Source organism: Zootoca vivipara, chromosome 12, assembly GCF_965207765.1.
Source record: "Zootoca vivipara chromosome 12, rZooViv2.hap1.1, whole genome shotgun sequence".
Classification (NCBI taxonomy): Eukaryota; Metazoa; Chordata; class Lepidosauria; order Squamata; family Lacertidae; genus Zootoca; species Zootoca vivipara.
The window spans coordinates 17,014,769-17,032,486 of record NC_142595.1 but is presented as its reverse complement, the minus strand read 5'-3'; the positions used below and the strand labels follow the sequence as shown (position 1 = coordinate 17,032,486).

General features: G+C 45.8%; 1 protein-coding gene across 1 annotated transcript in view; it reads left to right on the top strand.

Annotated features, from left to right (window-relative positions):
• The window catches only part of PLXDC1 (plexin domain containing 1), a 62,848-nt gene that overhangs the window by 30,087 nt on the left and 15,043 nt on the right, over positions 1–17,718 (top strand). Inside the window, exons 4-8 of the mRNA XM_035134960.3 lie at positions 2,056–2,125; positions 11,176–11,298; positions 13,096–13,214; positions 13,873–13,972; positions 15,318–15,413. Coding sequence (XP_034990851.3) covers positions 2,056–2,125; positions 11,176–11,298; positions 13,096–13,214; positions 13,873–13,972; positions 15,318–15,413 — 508 coding nt within the window. The remainder of the gene's footprint in view (positions 1–2,055; positions 2,126–11,175; positions 11,299–13,095; positions 13,215–13,872; positions 13,973–15,317; positions 15,414–17,718) is intronic.

Genomic DNA, 17,718 nt, shown 5'->3' with positions numbered 1-17,718 from the left:
TAGACAAACGCTGGCTCCCTTGGCCTGAAAGTGAGATGAGCTCCACAACCCCATAGTCGCCTTTGACTGAACTTAACTGTCCAGGGGTCCTTTACCTTTTTTTTTCACCTTTACCATCTCGTCATATTTTGGCTACCTCCACCTATGTTAAAAAAAAAAGAGGGCTGAAATGCGAACATCTCCTTATTTTAACTGCTGTATCAGCATAGGGGAAAGCAGCTATTTCTGCACATAACACAAAACACTAAACTATGGTTTGTTAAACTATGGTTTAGCAAGTGTGAGACATGACTGGATGTTGAAGTGTGATTCGTTGTTGATTTATGAGCTTTGGTTTATTTTAATCATGGCGTAGTATTACGTGTAAAACCAGCACCCTTTCCTAACCATGGTTTGTTTGATGATGCCACCCAGACACTCTCCTAACTACAAAAGCACAAGGGAAGAGAAGCTGGAAAACAAGTGGCGTGTTGGAAACAAGCCATGGTTTCTTTGATTGTCTGTAGGACAACTTGTGATTAACTCATGGTTTGTTAAATAAGCAACTTGAACAAACCATGGTTTAGCACAGGCATCCCCAAACTTCGGCCCTCCAGATGTTTTGGACTACAATTCCCATCTTCCCCGACCACTGGTCCTGTTAACTAGGGATCATGGGAGTTGTAGGCCAAAACATCTGGAGGGCCGCAGTTTGGGGATGCCTGGTTTAGCACCATGCTGCTAACTAGCCATTCCTGAGCTCCTATGAGGTTTGACCATCAAATCAATCCTAAAACATCTGCTTATCTTATAACTGCAGCAGCAACATAAATCAGCAATTGTGCAGGCGTCTCACAGAATTCTATAGCCTTGGCCATTGATTTTTCTAAACTCATAAACTCTTAGTCACAGTCATAGCCAGTTTATTTAATTTCCTACAAATACATTTGTGCTCAAAGCAGTTTACTGAAGCACTCTAACACGCGATAGAAGTAGAGGAACTATAATAATCCGATACAAATTGTATTACTACAACATAGCGCGGACATAAACCTTAACTGGAAAGGTTAATTAACAATATTCTTCACATCCTGGAGAGGTACTGAACAGAACAGAAAATAAAAATACAGAAAGATTGCTTATCTTCACTGTAAGCATTATTAGCACATGTTGTGCAGGTGCTGTTTGAATTGACACCATGTGTTTTTTTGTGGGACATTTACATAAACACAGACTTACACGGATATCTTGGCTGAGTTGTCCTTTCCCCCTCCATCCAAATGGATCAAATATTCTCAAATATTTTGAGTGAAAGCTTAAAATTAAATGAACGTCCAAGGGGAGGGAGGTGGAGACTGCATATAACAATAGACCCTTTTTTATTATAGGGGAATACATGGAGAATAAAGTGTTGCAAGTTGGGGGGAATAGTTTTATGATTTTTTTGGATCAGTTATTATTTGCACAAATGAATGCACACGAGGGTTGAACTCCTCCATCAAGGGTTTCGTCTTGAGAAGGGGAGCCCATTTGTGCCAACATCTTGCCCTCTGCCAACGAAATCTGTACCCCGGGAATGTGAGCTATACTTCCAATAAAGCCTCATACAAGTGTAGGATTCAGCACCTTAAGAATCTCAGCCTCGTTTTTATATACATAATAAAAGGGCATTTCCTAACCCTCATGGGCAGCAAAGATGGGCTGGAAAATATACCTGCAGTTCTTGACAAATTCTCAGAAGCCAGGGGAGGGGCTGGGGTGTTGGGCAACCCCCGTATTTTGCAAAGCTCCTTGCCCCTCTCTGTGATGAGCAGAAGCAGAATAAATTGTGCCAATAGGTAAATACATGCACATCTGCTTAATTTGCAAGCATATAGTTTAATTACTGGCTTTTCTTGGCACAGAATCTGGATTCCGTCCTCCCTTCCCTTAATGCACAAGCTTATATTTGTATGCTTACAAGTTCCTCCATTTGATCTTGAACCCTATGGAAATTTGGGGTCGTGAACATGCTCAACATTATCACCCAGCAAGCCTCCTGCCTTAATGCTGTTATTCCCATCTATCCTCCTACAGAGAGTCATCCTATCATTTGACTTCCCCTTCTATGGGCATTACCTGCGGCAAGTCACCATAGCAACCGGAGGTGAGCTTCACTGGGTACCACATTGGGTTTAAGGGATGATGTTTTTTGGGCAAAGATTTTCAGAATACTGAGGGGGGTGAGGAGTGGCGATAGCAAAAGTATTAGAAGCAACGTGGCAACGTCCTTTGTGATATCCCCATTCCTTTACCCTAATTGCTTGGACTGCAGCCACTTTGTGTGGGAAGTGTGGGCCTGGTTTTGCCCCACTCCGGCCAATCTCACTGTTGCCTTTCCAGCAGGACTAGGCTCTATATTTCTGCTTCCTGAAATGGGGGGAAAGCGGTGGTTGAGGGGGACGCTGAAGTGAACCTGCAATATGATAATTTATTTCTCTTTCTTGTGTGCCCTGGCCTGGATTTTCCACATTGGGGAAAGTGTGACCCTCCAGACTACAACTCCCATCACCCCTTGTCACTGGTCTATGGTGTTTGGGGCTGATGGGAGGTGGAGTCCAACAGCAGCTGGAAGGCTGCACTCTCCTGGCCTAGAAGGAAAGCAAATTGATAATTACCGGAAATTATTCTCACTCCTTCCAAGTAGGGTGTCTGTGTGTCCTATTTTCCCCCAAGGACAGCCCTCTATTTGAAAAGCTGGCCAGTCCAAGTCCAGCTTAGAGCAGTGTTTCCCAACCTTGTGCCTCCAGATGTTTTGGGACTACAACTCCCATAATCCCTAGCTAGCAAGACCAGTGGTCAGGAATGATGGGAATTGTAGTCCGAAAACAGCTGGAGGCACAAGGTTGGGAAACACTGGCTTAGAGATAAAGAACCATGAGAAGGGAGGGCAGGAGGGACCTTTTAACATTGCCCATCAGCAACCTGGACAACAGACTTGGTGGGCACCCTGGTCACCTGGTCACATTCTATGGAGAGAAGTCACTGTATTTCTATTTAAACCGTAGCAATAATTTCTGCTCTTGCATCTATTCATTGTGTGCAAGTTCTGTATGCCCAGCTCCTCACTCACAATGCAAAAGTGACCGCCCTACTACCAAGCTCAGCCTATTGGCACAAAGGCTCTTAATCTCAGGGTCGTGGGTTTGGGCCCCAATTTTGAGTGAAAGATTCCTGCATAGTAGGGGGTTGTACTAGATGACCCTCGTGGTCCCTTCCAACTCTACAATTCCATGATTCTGAGATGCTTCAAGAAGCTCTGGAAGGAGGGGCTGAAAGAGAAGGCTGGCAAATGGTGACCAGAGGGCATCCCTTATGTCCAAGGCACTTTGCAGGCTGCCCACGTTGAAGGGGACGAGCACTTGCTTTACACACACAGAAGGTCCAACAGGGGTAGGCAACCTAAGGCCCGTGGGCCGGATGCGGCCCAATTGCCTTCTCAATCCGGCCCGCAGACGGTCCAGGAATCGGCGTGTTTTTACATGAGTAGAATGTGTCCTTTTATTTAAAAATGCATCTCTGGGTTATTTGTAGGGCCTGCCTTGTGTTTTTACATGAGTAGAATGTGTGCTTTTATTTAAAATGCATCTCTGGGTTATTTGTGGGGCTTAGGAATTCGTTCATTCCCCCCCCCCCCAAAAAAAATATAGTCCGGCCCACCACATGGTCTGAGGGACGGTGGACCGGCCCATGGCTGAAAAAGGTTGCTGACCCCCTGGTCTCCAACATTTCCAGGTATGGCTGGGAATGTTCCCTTATGGAGAGTGTAGATAATACTGAGCTAGATGGACCAGTTATTCGATTTGGTATAAGGCAGCTTCAGCTCTGTATGTTTCTGTGTTCACGAGAACGGGCGGATCGCAGAGCAAGTGTGAGTCACATCCCCCATCGCTTCTTCTGAAAATCTATTCTGCCTCAACCCAGACTGTGGGAATGTTCAGGAATGTGGATGAGGAGATATTGTTTAATATATCCTATCCCCGCTTGCGCTAGCAAGCACAAAACTTTAGCAGAGTAAAACATTCCCCTTTTTGCAAAATACACAGCAGAAGAACGTTTGCGCAGGCTTGATTTAAGCCACTAAAATAAAGTGTATTTTCCTGGTATTTCCCCTTTTTCCCTCTTAAAAGAAAAGACACAACACAATGCTCTTAAAAGTATAAAAGATGTTTACTTACAAGCATCTCGAGGTACAGCACACTCAAGAGGTAGACTTGCTTAGTTAAAAGGTAATATATACATTGTGAAGTTCACTTATAAGAAGTGAGACTCCATCTCATCTCTCTCTCTAGGCTGGAGGCCTTGAGGGAGAGACTCACTAAGATGTGTGTAGTCCAAGAGGTCTGGTCCAAGAGAGGGAAAATGGCTGTTTCCTTCGGGATTTATCTGCCACTTCCTCAACTCATTTGCATGTGAAGGAAGAGGAAACTACGCTTAGTCATATCCTCCTCCTCAGTCCTCCAAGTGGACTATCTAGGGATTGTTGTGACTTGACTGCACTTAACCCTTTGCATCCCACAAAAACCCCTTCTCAGGCAATTCACAACATACACAAAAACATACATAAATAACTTTAATCAACCACCCAAGAGTCCCAGCTTGCCACGAAGATCCTGGAACTTCTCTCTTGGCAGGGGCTTTGTTAGGACATCTGCAGTCATCTGGTCAGTGTTGCAGTAACACATTTCAACAAGTCCATCCTCGATCACCTGGCGTATGTAGTGGTACCTGACCCCAATGTGTTTGGTGCGTGCAAGGAACTTTTCACTTTGTGTCAGCTTCATACTGCTCTGATTGTCCTCCATCAAGCTGACAGGTCCCGTTCTTGGCACGCCAAAGTCCTTCAGGAGCTGATCCAGCCAGGGGATCTCTCTGCAAGCTTCCGAAGCCGCAATGTACTCAGATTCTGTGGACGATAAAGCTACACATTTCTGTTTATAGCTGCCCCATGCAATAGCTCCGTCCCCATACATAAAAACATAGCCACTTGTGGATTTATAATCCTTATTGTCCCCAGCCCAATCCGCATCAGTGTACCCAAGCAGTTTAGGGTCTCTGACAGCTGGCAGTTTTAATTTACAGTCCATGGTTCCCTTTAGATAACGAACAACCCTCTTAACTCCAGCCCAATCATGCTCAGTGGGACAACTTACTTTCCTACTTAGGATCCCCACTGCACTTGCCAGGTCAGGTCTGCATGTGGTAACCAAATACAAAAGTTTGCCGACCGCTGACCTGTATTGCGTGTTGTTTGGCAGCAACTTCGAACCTTGTTGATTCTTCAAGAAGTCTGTGGCCATCGGTGTCGCAACTGGGTGTGCGTCCTGCATCTGCATGCTTTCAATCAGTTCAGTTATCTTTTGCCTTTGGCTGAGTAAGAACGATCCATCCTCTTCTCTCTCAACTTGAATTCCCAAGTAGTATTTCACTTTTCCAAGTTCCTTGACCTCTACTTCCCTGTTGAGGTGTTTGACTATGTCTTTATAGTCTTTCTCATTTGACGTAGAAATTAAAAGGTCGTCAACAAAGGCTAAAATGTACGAAAACTGTCCATTCCTTTGTTTGGTGTACAAGCACTTATCAGCAGTCCCTTGCTTGTACCCAAGCTGCACCAGCATCTCATGGAGTTTCTGGTTCCAAGCCCTCGCTGCTTGCTTCAAACCATAAAGTCCTTTCTGCAGCTTGCACACTAGATGTGCCTCATTTGGTTTAATGAAACCTTTGGGCTGCTTCATATAAATCTGCTCAGAAATTTCGCCGTGAAGAAAAGCTGTCGCAATGTCAATATGGTAAACTGACATTTGCTTAGATGCTGCAATACTTAAAAGTAGTCTGACACTGCTGTATCGAACTGTCGGTGCAAACACTTGATCGTAATCCTCTCCATACTTCTGGGAAAAACCTTGTGCCACAAGCCTAGCTTTGTAGCGTTGCACCTCCCCTTCTGAACCCTTTTTAACCTTGAACACCCATTTACTTCCAATTGCTTCCTTACCAGGAGGTAGTTCTGTGAGTGTCCAGGTCCTGTTCCGATGAAGTGCATCTATCTCCTCCTGAGCAGCTTTCCTCCAGAGACTGGCTTCATCTGGTGGCATCCTCTCTATCTCTTCCCATTTGGAAGGTTCCTGTGGAGACGCCGACCTTGTAAGGTAGGACAGCCGTAATGGTGGAACACCTCTGTTGGTTCTGGATGAGCGTCTGACCTCTGGTCTTTCGACCGCATCAGCTTCCTCATCCTCCTCCAGCAGTGGCATATCCCCATACAGCTGCTCGTCATCATCTTCGTCTCTGGTGCTGCCAGGGGCCTGGACCTCCACGTCTTCTCGGGTGTCACCTATAGGGGGTGCTACGACACTAGAAGTTGGATTAGTACTTTGTATTGGTTCAAAAGGAAAAATCACAAATTCCTCATCCTGTGGCTCCTTGGAACAATCAATGGCAGTGTCCTTTGTATCAACTTTGCCTTGCTCATCGAAGTAAATTACATGCTGCGAACTTGTCTTGCCAGTTTGCGGATCCAAGACTCTATATCCTTTTCCTCCAGAAGCGTACCCAACTAGGATCCCTGCCTTCGCTCTGGAATCAAGTTTGTGTCTGTGCTCTTTGGGCACATGATAGTAGCACAAACTTCCAAATACACGTATATGTGACAAATTTGGGGCTTTTCCATGCCAAAGTTCAAATGGTGTGCGCTCTGCGCCTTTTGTGGGCAGTCTGTTCTGAAGATAGACTGAGCAACGAGCCGCTTCACCCCACAGCCTGTGTGACAAGTTAGCTTCCTTTAGCATGCACCTTGTCATTTCCAAAATGGATCTAAATTTCCTCTCTGCAATTGAGTTTTGTTGGGGTGTGTAGGCAACTGTGGTCACGTGTGATATGCCTTCTCTAGCCATGACGGCCTGCATCTCATGTGAACAAAATTCCCCACCATTATCGGACATTAAAATGGAAGGGGCTCGCTGGAACTTGTTCTTGACCATGTTAAGATAGTCCCTGAACAATTCCACTGTCTCACTCTTCTCCTTGATAAAGTAGGCTACGCAGAATCTCGAGAAATCGTCCAAAAATATCAAAATATATTTATTACCTCCTAGAGAAGACACATTCATTGGTCCACATAGATCTGTATGGACAATGTCCAATACTTTAGTGCTTCTCTTCTCTGCACAACGTGGGAAAGAAGGTTTAGTTGCTTTCTCACTAACACAAGTTATACATTTTGATGTTGGTGTATTTGTGTTGCTTTGCTTTACCTGCAGACCTCTCACAAGATCACCTTTCTGTAGTTCCAGAATAACGTTGGTGTCTCTGTGTCCAAGTCTCTTGTGCCAGAGATCCAGACTTCCTTCGTCCTTTTGACTTGGTTGCGCCACCTTTGCAGACTGGTTCTGCTGGTTCTCTGAAACATTAAGCTCATATACACCATCCTTTAGTGTGCCTTGAACATAAACTTCATCATGCTTAGTCACAATACATTGTCCTTTTTCAAATGTAATTTTAAAACCTTTCCTGTCCAAACTGGACACGCTGAGTAAGTTGCAATTAAGCTTTGGTGCAAACTTAACTTCAGTTATCTTAGTATTAATTGTTTCATGATCTACGTTGAATTTCAAATTCACAGTTCCTGAACCAATTGCCTTTACAATGTTGCCATCAGCAATCTCAATTTCAGAGGTTTCATCCCCATTAATCTCATTAAAATACTCCTTTTCATAACAGAAATGAGAACTCGCTCCACTGTCAAGAATCCACTTATTGCGCTTATTTTCACAATCCTGGACAGCTAAACTCCTCTCCTGCATCAACATGGTTTGCTCATGACTCCCCTTCTTAACACCTTGTGGTTTTGAGGGGTGGGATTCAACTTTATCCCCATTTTGACTCTTGCAGTTCCTTGCTATGTGGTTTTTCCCATTGCATTTAAAACAAATTATTTCTCTAGATGTCTGTCTGGACTTTCCAAAATGCTTGGATGCATAGCTGCTATCCTTCCTCCTTGGATTCCTTTCTTGAGAATCAAGGCTATCTCTGCATTCCTCTCTTAAATGGTTGATAAGCTCATTAAAAGTTAAATCCTTTGTGTGATCCATTATACTTTTAAATGGAGCAAACGTAGGTCCCAATGATGCAAGCATAAACGTTACTTTAGTCACATCATCAAAGGCTCTGGGAGTAAGGGCAATTCTTTGAACAATCTCAGAAAAATTCTTAAAATGCTCTGTAAACTCTTCTCTAGAATTCATCTTCAACTTGAGTAACTTATCCAACAAGTATCTATAGGAACTCTCTGTAGATTGTGCATAAATGCGTTCAATGTCCTCTAGGATCTTAGATGCATCATCTTCAAAATTTATCATTGATAGATGCTCATTCCTCAAACTGCTCAAAATTATGTGCTTGGCTTCATCATTTTTAATACTCCAAGCTTCTATCTTAGCTAAAGCTTCTGCATCGGTTCCTGTAGGCTTTTCTTCCTTAATGGCCTGCAGAACACGCCTAGCAGCAAGATAAACTAAAACGCGCTGCTTCCACTGCACAAAATTATTGTCATCCAGCAGCATAAAACTTGGTCTTGCCTCACTATCAAAACTGGAGCTTGCCATCTTAAAACTTCAAAAATTTCCAAAATTCAAAAATCTTTCAAAAATCAAATTCAAAATCTCAAAAATATCTTCACTACCTCTGAGCTTTCTCAGTGCTGTAAACTCTGAGGGAGGGGAGGGGTAGTTAATCCCCCAAGCACACTGCAGAACAAAGAGACCATGTGCTCAACCAGGAAATCCTAACTGGAAAAATCCTACAGAGTTCAAAATCACAATCCAAATCAATCCTTCAAAAATACACAAAATACGCAACTCTGGGCCGCAATAACCCTATGTGGGAATGTTCAGGAATGTGGATGAGGAGATATTGTTTAATATATCCTATCCCCGCTTGCGCTAGCAAGCACAAAACTTTAGCAGAGTAAAACATTCCCCTTTTTGCAAAATACACAGCAGAAGAACGTTTGCGCAGGCTTGATTTAAGCCACTAAAATAAAGTGTATTTTCCTGGTATTTCCCCTTTTTCCCTCTTAAAAGAAAAGACACAACACAATGCTCTTAAAAGTATAAAAGATGTTTACTTACAAGCATCTCGAGGTACAGCACACTCAAGAGGTAGACTTGCTTAGTTAAAAGGTAATATATACATTGTGAAGTTCACTTATAAGAAGTGAGACTCCATCTCATCTCTCTCTCTAGGCTGGAGGCCTTGAGGGAGAGACTCACTAAGATGTGTGTAGTCCAAGAGGTCTGGTCCAAGAGAGGGAAAATGGCTGTTTCCTTCGGGATTTATCTGCCACTTCCTCAACTCATTTGCATGTGAAGGAAGAGGAAACTACGCTTAGTCATATCCTCCTCCTCAGTCCTCCAAGTGGACTATCTAGGGATTGTTGTGACTTGACTGCACTTAACCCTTTGCATCCCACACAGACTGCTGCCCCTCCTGACCTCTGTTGACCTCCTGCGCTTCCACTTGCGGAGACATCTGGAATCTATCTGCGGTGTTTACTGGAACTTCTTGTTTCTCCACCTTCCTTGCTGTCCCCTCCGTCGCCCAGCTGGCAGCAGCTGTGCTGCTAGCCTAGCTCTGAGGATCGGAATGGCTTGCCCCCTCTGCTCTGAGATCCTGCAGTCTAGGTTTTCAGCACAGCAGCGAGCCTTGAAAGGTTTGCCTCGAAGCTGAGCAAGGCAGTCCGCTTGATGATTTTATGTCTCCACGCTGCCACTGAACAAAACCCACCTCCCCTCCCCTTCTCCCACCAGAGCATTGATGTCTTTGGTTTGGTGGCTAGCAAAGTGGGTTTTATTTACTTATTGCATTGCATTGCACTGTCCTCTGAGGCATGCGACAGAGGGTACATGTTCCTCTCCCCTCGCTCTCCACAACGACCCTGTCAGGGAGGTTAGGCAACTGGCCTAAGGTCACCTAATGAGCTTCATAACTGAGTGGGAATGAAAAATAGAATGGTCCTGAGTAGTGTGTGTGTGTGTGTGTGTATGTGTGAACACCAATCTGCAGCAGGGTTCCCATCTCCACTGCCCTAGAGAGCCGTCCAATCAGCAGTATGAAAGGGGAGCCTTTTTAACTACTGAGAATAAGTCTTCTCACCCTTTGTGCCCATTGGAGCCAATCAGGAGATGAGTCAGCCGCTGAGGATTGACTCCTAGGGTCCCTCTGGAGAAAACGCATGGGAATCATAGAATTGTAGAGTTGGAAGGGACCACAAGGGGCATCTAGTCCAACTCCCCGCGATGCAGGAATCTTATTGCCCACAGAACATTGAGGAGGAGTGGTTCTGCATGCTAAGCCTTTAGGAATACAGAAAGGAAAGGTACATCCGTTTCCACGGAATGGTGTGCAATAGAACTTCAAGGGAAACACAACTTTAAGTTACTGCCCCTGAACATATGGAAAAAGAATATACAACATCTGGGCATCACACCAGACACAGGAGGACAATTAAAGGCATAGCAAACAGAGACACCTTCCAAAAAAATGTAGACCTTGTTATGCCAGCCACTCAATATTCTCAGTGGAGGGGTTACGTTAAGTAATATGTTTGAATGTCAGATGTGTAAGCGTAGGTCTAGAGACAATGGATAAAACAAACATCATTAGCTGTACTGCTGGAGATGTGTTTAATGGTTATTGTATTTGTATTTGTATTTGTTTGAAAACCAATTAATTTTTTCTTTTTTCTTAACTGAAGTCACTCTGAGAGAAGTTATTGCTACTCTCCAAATCATTTGCCCATGTATGTGTACAGAAAATAGTAGATCTAGCTGAAAGGCAGAGCATGGAGATCTGCATTGATTGTTGCAACACATCCCCAATTATTATCATTGTATAATTGTAAGATTATTGTAGAAGCTTAGAAGGTTGTGTACTCTTAGAAGGGGTTGCGGCTGTGAGGGTGCGTAGCTGTGACTATCCTGAAGAGCCCCAGCAGTTCTGAATCTGCTCCACTGCTGTCACTGCAGCATTCTGGCTCTCTAGAAAGCGACCCTGGGGTTCCTAGGAGTCTCTGGGGAAGAAGGCAACAGGATTGTAGATGGTGACATAAAATAGCTTGAATCCCTCCCTCCCTCCCTCCCTCTTGGTCTCTTTTGCCAGGTTTCATCTTCATGGGGGACGTCATTCATCGGATGCTGACAGCTACGCAGTATGTTGCTCCTCTCATGGCAAACTTCAACCCCAGCTACTCCCGGAATTCCACCGTCAAATACTTTGACAACGGTGAGTCCTCCTCACATGCAAACTTGGAAATAAATCCTTGGGAGCACTTAGTATCTCCCTTTTTGTTTTACACCAGAACTGGCGTTTATTTTGCAAAGCAAAATGTGAAAATCCAAAATTCTCTGCTTAGGTGCTTTTGGCACAGGACTATTTGTTTTGCAGTCGAGAAATATATCTGGACTATAGTCATAGGAACCAGCTCCTGGGGGCTGGGGGACTTTGAAGCCCCCCCCTTTTAGGGGACCAGGTCCCATCAATATTCAGAGGGTGTTCAGCTCCACCCCCTGACTCTTTACGACATTGCATATGTGATGTCAGGACGTCGTTTCAAGCCCCCTCAAGCATGTTGAGAAGCTGGTGCCTCTGACTGTAGTACCAACTCAATTTCCCTTTATTTCACACTTATGATATTTGTGGGAATGTTCAGGGATGCAGAAGAGGATATATTGTTTGATTATATCCTTTCCAACTTGTGTTAACATGTTCTACAATTTAGCAGAGTAACATTCCCCCTTTTAAACTTGCACAGCGGATGCGTTTGCTCAGGCTCGCTAAACCCTCTAAAATACGTTTCCTTGGTAATTTCCCCTTTAGTCTCTCATAAAAAGATAGACACGGCACAGTCTTCTATAAAAGTATAAAAAGAGTTTACTCCAGGGGTCCCCAGACTTACCGCGCAGCGGGCCGGTGCCCGCCGCGCCGACCGCGCGGCGGGTTGGAGGGCAGGGGAGTACGCGCGCAGCGGGCCGGAGGGCGGCGCGCCCGTGCGCATGCGCACACGCGCACGGTCGGGGGAAAATCGCCGAAAATCGCTTGTGCGCATGCCTATGGGCCTCCCCCGACCCGGAAGTGCATCGGAAATGACCTCTTCTGGGTCGGGAGAGGCCCATACGCATGCGCACAAAGGATTTTCAGCGATTTTTTGCCGATTTTTAAGATCGTCGCCGCGCCGCGCGCCGTAAGAGCGGGCGGCGGCAGCGGGCGGCGGGGGTCATAGTTTGGGGACCCCCTGGTTTACTCACTCACTCATTCTGTTCACAGATGGATCCCAGAAGGCAGACTTAAATTACAAAAGTAATACACCTAGAAACTATCCCATAAGGAGACAGCTCCTTTGTCCTCTTGGCTGGAAGCCAAGAGAGCATCTTAGGCTAAGCAGTTGTTGGTCCTTCGATGAATGTAGTCAGAGAGAGAGATGGCTGCCCTGCCCTGTGCTTTTGTCATTGCCTGCTCAGGTGAGGCCACGCCCACCTTTGGTCACATGTAGAGGAAGTCTGTCCCAGCCTAGGAGGAAACAGGAAGTTCCAACTGGCTGGTCCAGACATCCCCTTTGTCATGCTGGCCACATGACCTGGAAGCTGTATGCCGGCTTCCTCGGCCAATAACGCAAGATGAGCGCCGCAACCCCAGCGTCAGTCACGACTGGACCTGATGGTCAGGGGTCCCTTTACCTTTTTTAGGGATGTTGTACTTGACTGCTCTGTGTTTCACATCCCACAATATTGATAAGATAACTCCCATTAGCCCTAGACAGCATGGCCACTGCTCAGGGATGATGGGAATTGTAGTTCAACAAGGCACCAAAATGGGAAAGACTGGGTTAGGCTAATCTATGGGCACGTGGGTGGCCCTGCCTTGTTTTTGGCAGGGAGCATGGCTAGTTGGCTTCCGAGTTCCTTCCTTGGATCTGTGAATGATAGCAGACGTTTCAAGTTCCTAGTCCCCATGCCAGCTGTTAGGGTAAAACAATGGCCTTCTCATATTCTCACCCCTTCTCCTGCTCTTCTTCCTCTTCAGGGACAGTCTTTGTGGTTCAGTGGGACCAAGTGTACCTGGAAGGAAAAGAAGACAGAGGCTCTTTTGACTTCCAGGCAGCTTTGCACAGTGATGGCAGAATAGTCTTTGGCTACAAAGAGGTGAGGGGAGTTAGTTTCTGGGCTCAATTCAAAGTGCTGGTTTTGTCCTATAACACCTTAGGCAGCTTGAGACACCAATACCTTAGAGACTGCCTCTCCTTGCATGAACCTACCTAAACCAGGCTCAATATCTGAGGCCCTTCTTCATGTGTGTCCCCCACCCTCTCCAGGAGGTGCAGGGTGGCAGCGGGAATATGAATATAGGCCTTATGGGTGGTGGCTCCTGGTTGTAGAATCCTCTTCCCAGAGAGATGTGCCTAGAACCATCATTATCTACTTTTGGGAACCAAGTAAAGACGTTCCTCTTCACCCAGGCATTTGGCTGTTTATTGGAATAATATATGCCCTAGCCTATATTGGTGTTCATCTTTTAGTAGGGTAGGGTGGGATAAAATTTGTTCCTTTTTTTTTTTGCCATTGCAGGTTGAGCACTTTTAATCTGTGAATGTTCTTTTATGTAAAAGATAAAATATAGGTGTTACAGAACTAAAAGGTGGAGTGAGTCTCCAGTTCTTTGTTGTTTCCTCTGCTAAGAAGTTCGTCAAAGTCTTAGCCATTTAGGAGGAGAGACACTCCAAGAGTGGGTGGGGAATTAGTACCTTTCTTTAACTCCATGGATGGGATTTTCTAAGCCTTCTTCCCCCTTTCCTGGCTCCAGATCCCCATGCCTGTCCTGGAAATTAGTTCTACACAACATCCCGTCAAAGCTGGACTCTCAGACGCTTTCATGATCCGTAACTCCTCCCCTGGCGTGCCTGGTGAGTCTGGGCTATTTGGAAGAGGAGAAGGATGGGAGTGGATCCCTAGACAAGTAGACATATTGGTTGGAGAGCTCCAAGTTCAGAGGACCAGTTGCTGAAGGGCCGCAGAGGGTGATAGCCATTGTCCTCCCGTCCTGCTTGCGGGCTTCCCATAGGCATCTGCTTGGCCACTGTGGAAAAGAGGATGCTTGACGAGATAGATCTTTACTCTCCTCCAGCAGGGCTCATATGAGGTTCTTCTGATGGGTTCTTATCTTAAGACACAGTGCTAGGGCTGAGTGACATGCCTACCACCATAAGCCAACAACCTCCAACCATATTGTCCTACCCCTTGTGCAGTTAGCAAAAGGGAATACAGTGGTACCTCGAGTTACAAACACCTCAGGTTACAAACGCCTCAGGTTACAAACTCCACTAACCTGGAAGAGTTACCTCGAGTTGCGAACTTTTCCCCAGGATGAGAATGGAAATCGTGTGCCGGTGGCGCAGTGGCAGCAAGAGGCGCCATTAGCAAAAGCACGCCTCTAGTTAAGAACAGTTTCAGGTTAAGAACGGACCTCCGGAACGAATTAAGTTCGTAACTAGAGGTACCACTGTACGCATTCCAAAGAAGATAGCTCAACTGGTTATTGGCCAAATAAATAAATATCCAAAGAAGAGAGGACCTGTATTCTACATAGTCTGGGGACCTCCTGCTATAGGGAGTTGGGGGCCAAAAAGCTTTCTTCCAGCCCCTAAAATGCCAGAGGTGCTCCAAAACTGCTCACAAGCTGCACCATCGTATTTAACCGTGCAGAGATCTGCATGGCTATGATATGAGACTGCGCCCCACAAGGCAGAGGGCAGAGACCCGCCGTAAAGGTGGTTTTCCTCTTCGCAGTAACACCCGGCACAATCGTCGTGGTATTTACAGTCTTTATTACATACTATATACAAGAAACAGCTACAGTTCAAAATTACGTGTCTGAACCCATTGAGTCAGATTCGGGGGGTGGCTTCCTACCATTCCCGCGCCAACAAAGTAGGCTTGGGAATCGGGCCAGACGTCTTTGATCCTTATGTTTCATTTCCCTCCTTGTCTGTGCTGATTTGGAAGCCCCCTCCCTTCCTGAGTCTGAGCTTTCTTCCTGAGCCTCTGGGCAGTTGCAAGCCTCTTCAGCACCCCTGAGCCCCTGGTCTCCCTGGCTACTCTCCACTCTCTCTTCCGCTTCCTCTGTCTCTGGGTGGTTACAAGGCTCTTCAGCATCCCTGAGCCCCTGTTCCGCCTCCTCTGTCCATTGCTCCTCCGAATCCTCCCTGACACCTGCTTTAATTGAATACCCCCATCCTTACCTTTTTTCAGAAGCTCACCGCCGGACCATCTACGAATATCACAGAGTGGAGCTGGACACCAGCAAGATCACTAGCGCATCGGCTGTGGAGTTTTTGCCCTTGCCCAGTGAGTCGAAAGCGCATTATGAAGCATGCCTCTAGCACACAGAGTCTCAAGTACTGTTGTCTTGAGTTAGATAAGGATGTGTGTGAGGAAAGCCTTCCTGGGCGTAATGATGATAATATGAAGATGCGTTTAACAGTGGGGTTTGAAGAGAAGGGAGCTGTTCATACTCCTTCTTTGTGACTAAGAGCATCCCCCTTGGCTTCTCCCACTTCCCCACTTGCAGCCATAGCTGAGTAAGGCAGAAACCTTGAATTTGAGGGAGGCGGCTGGAAATGCGTGCATAGATTCTCCTCCCTGCTGAAGTCTTGCGGCTTAACTCCACATTATGTTAGTGTTGTGGGTTGCAGCCACATTGGAGGATTTTTTTTTTAAAAAAATCTACTCTCCATCAAAGGAGACCATGCTGAGCTACATGGACACAGGAAGGGAAGGAGATGCTTTATACTGACTCAGACCGCTGCACTGAGTGGATGCAGCTGTCCAGGTGTACAGGGACACAGGTGGTGCTGTGGTCTAAACCACTGAACCTCTTGGGCTTGCCGATCGGAGGGTCGGAGGTTCGAATCCCCATGAGCTCCCGTTGCTCTGTCCCAGCTCCTGCCAACCTAGCAGTTCAAAAGCATGCCAGTGCAAGTAGATAAATAGGTACTGCTGCGGCGGGAAGGTAAACGGCGTTTCCATGCGCTCTGGTTTCCGTCACGGTGTTCCGTTGTGCAGAAGCAGTTTAGTCATGCTGGCCACATGACCCGGAAAGCTGTCTGCGGACAAACGCCGGCTCCCTTGGCCTAAAAGCGAGATGAGCGCCGCAACCCCATAGTCGCCTTTGAGTGGACCTAACCGCCCAGGGGTCCTTTACCTTTTACCTTTATAGGCAAGAGGTTTTCACAGTTGTACCTGAAGATGCCGGAGACTGAACTTTTGTCCTTCTGCACTCAAAATATGTGATCTGCCACTGAGCTATGGGAGATCTTCCCTGATCTGACTCAGCATGTGGCAACTCCAGACGTTGGCCACTAGAATGTGACAGGGAGACCAAAGTGGGGGATGACTACAAGGTGGATTTTTGACAAGGGTCACATTTACATCATATATTTAAAACACATGGCTCCGCTTCCCTAAATAATCCTGGGCAGTGTAGTTTACCTCTCACAGAACTATAATTCCAAGCACTCTTAACAAGCTACAACTCCCAGCATTGTGGTTTCTTTTGGGTGGGGGGGAGCCATGCACTTTAAATGTATTATGTGGGTGTGATCAGAGGTTTCTGGTTGCTTGTCACTGCTTTGCAGACATCAAAAAACTGGAAGCTAGCTAGGATGCAAGATCCCATTGATTAAAGTGGGGAAAGCACCCCAACAATTATGTATTTAACCAACAGCTGGTTGGTTTTTTGTTCATTTTTTAAAAAGACACATTCTCTAACTTCTCAATGGCTTTTCATGGACTTGGTTTATATAACCCTATTTGTGATGAAGAAGGGGAAGAATTTTTTTTAAAAAGGTGGAATAATAATAATAAAAAACCTCACCAACCGCCCTTCTTTGCAGCAGCACGTTCTGTACCTTCCACTCCTTGAGATGCATCACAAAGGAGACGGTTAAAGGGATAGCATTTAGCCCACGAGGACAATGCCAGGGAAAACAAAAACGTCCTGCTTGCCTCCATAAATACCCAGTGGAGGATAAACCTGTCTGGGAGATGCCAAGGTTATGCGCTTAAGCCATATCTGTTGGGTGTTTTATGACAACCCAAACAGCAGGCTCAGTCTGCTGCAACACAGGCTATAAACAAGTGCTCTGAAATGGTGTAAAAAAAGGGGGGGGGAATAACCCGTTGTTGTGTTAAACACACCCACCCACTCCACTTTGAAATGAAGACCAAAAATCAGATGAAAAGAGTCTTATGGCACAGATGTGGCCCCTAAGCCTCTCTGTGGCCCTCAGATCTCCCTCCAGGGCATGCCCTTCACTGGCCCCACTTCACACTTCAGGTCTTTTCACCCAGCTGGAATTGTGTGCTTGAACTTGGATAATGCCTCTCTGGTTGCCTGGCTGCAGGGCAGAGAGCTCTGTGTGTAGAAACTAGTCTCCTGTACAAGAGTAAAAAAAAATTATTGGCTGCTCCACCTGCTTTTAACTCTTGTCCCACCCTGATTTAAATTAGAGTTTCTATCTGTAAATTTGCACATAAACCTATAAGTTAGCATATGCAAATTTTCATGGAGATATGTACTGCAATTTCCCCTCTTTCTTTTTTTGGGGAAAATGTTTAAGTAGCCTATACAGTACTACTACTACTATGAGGA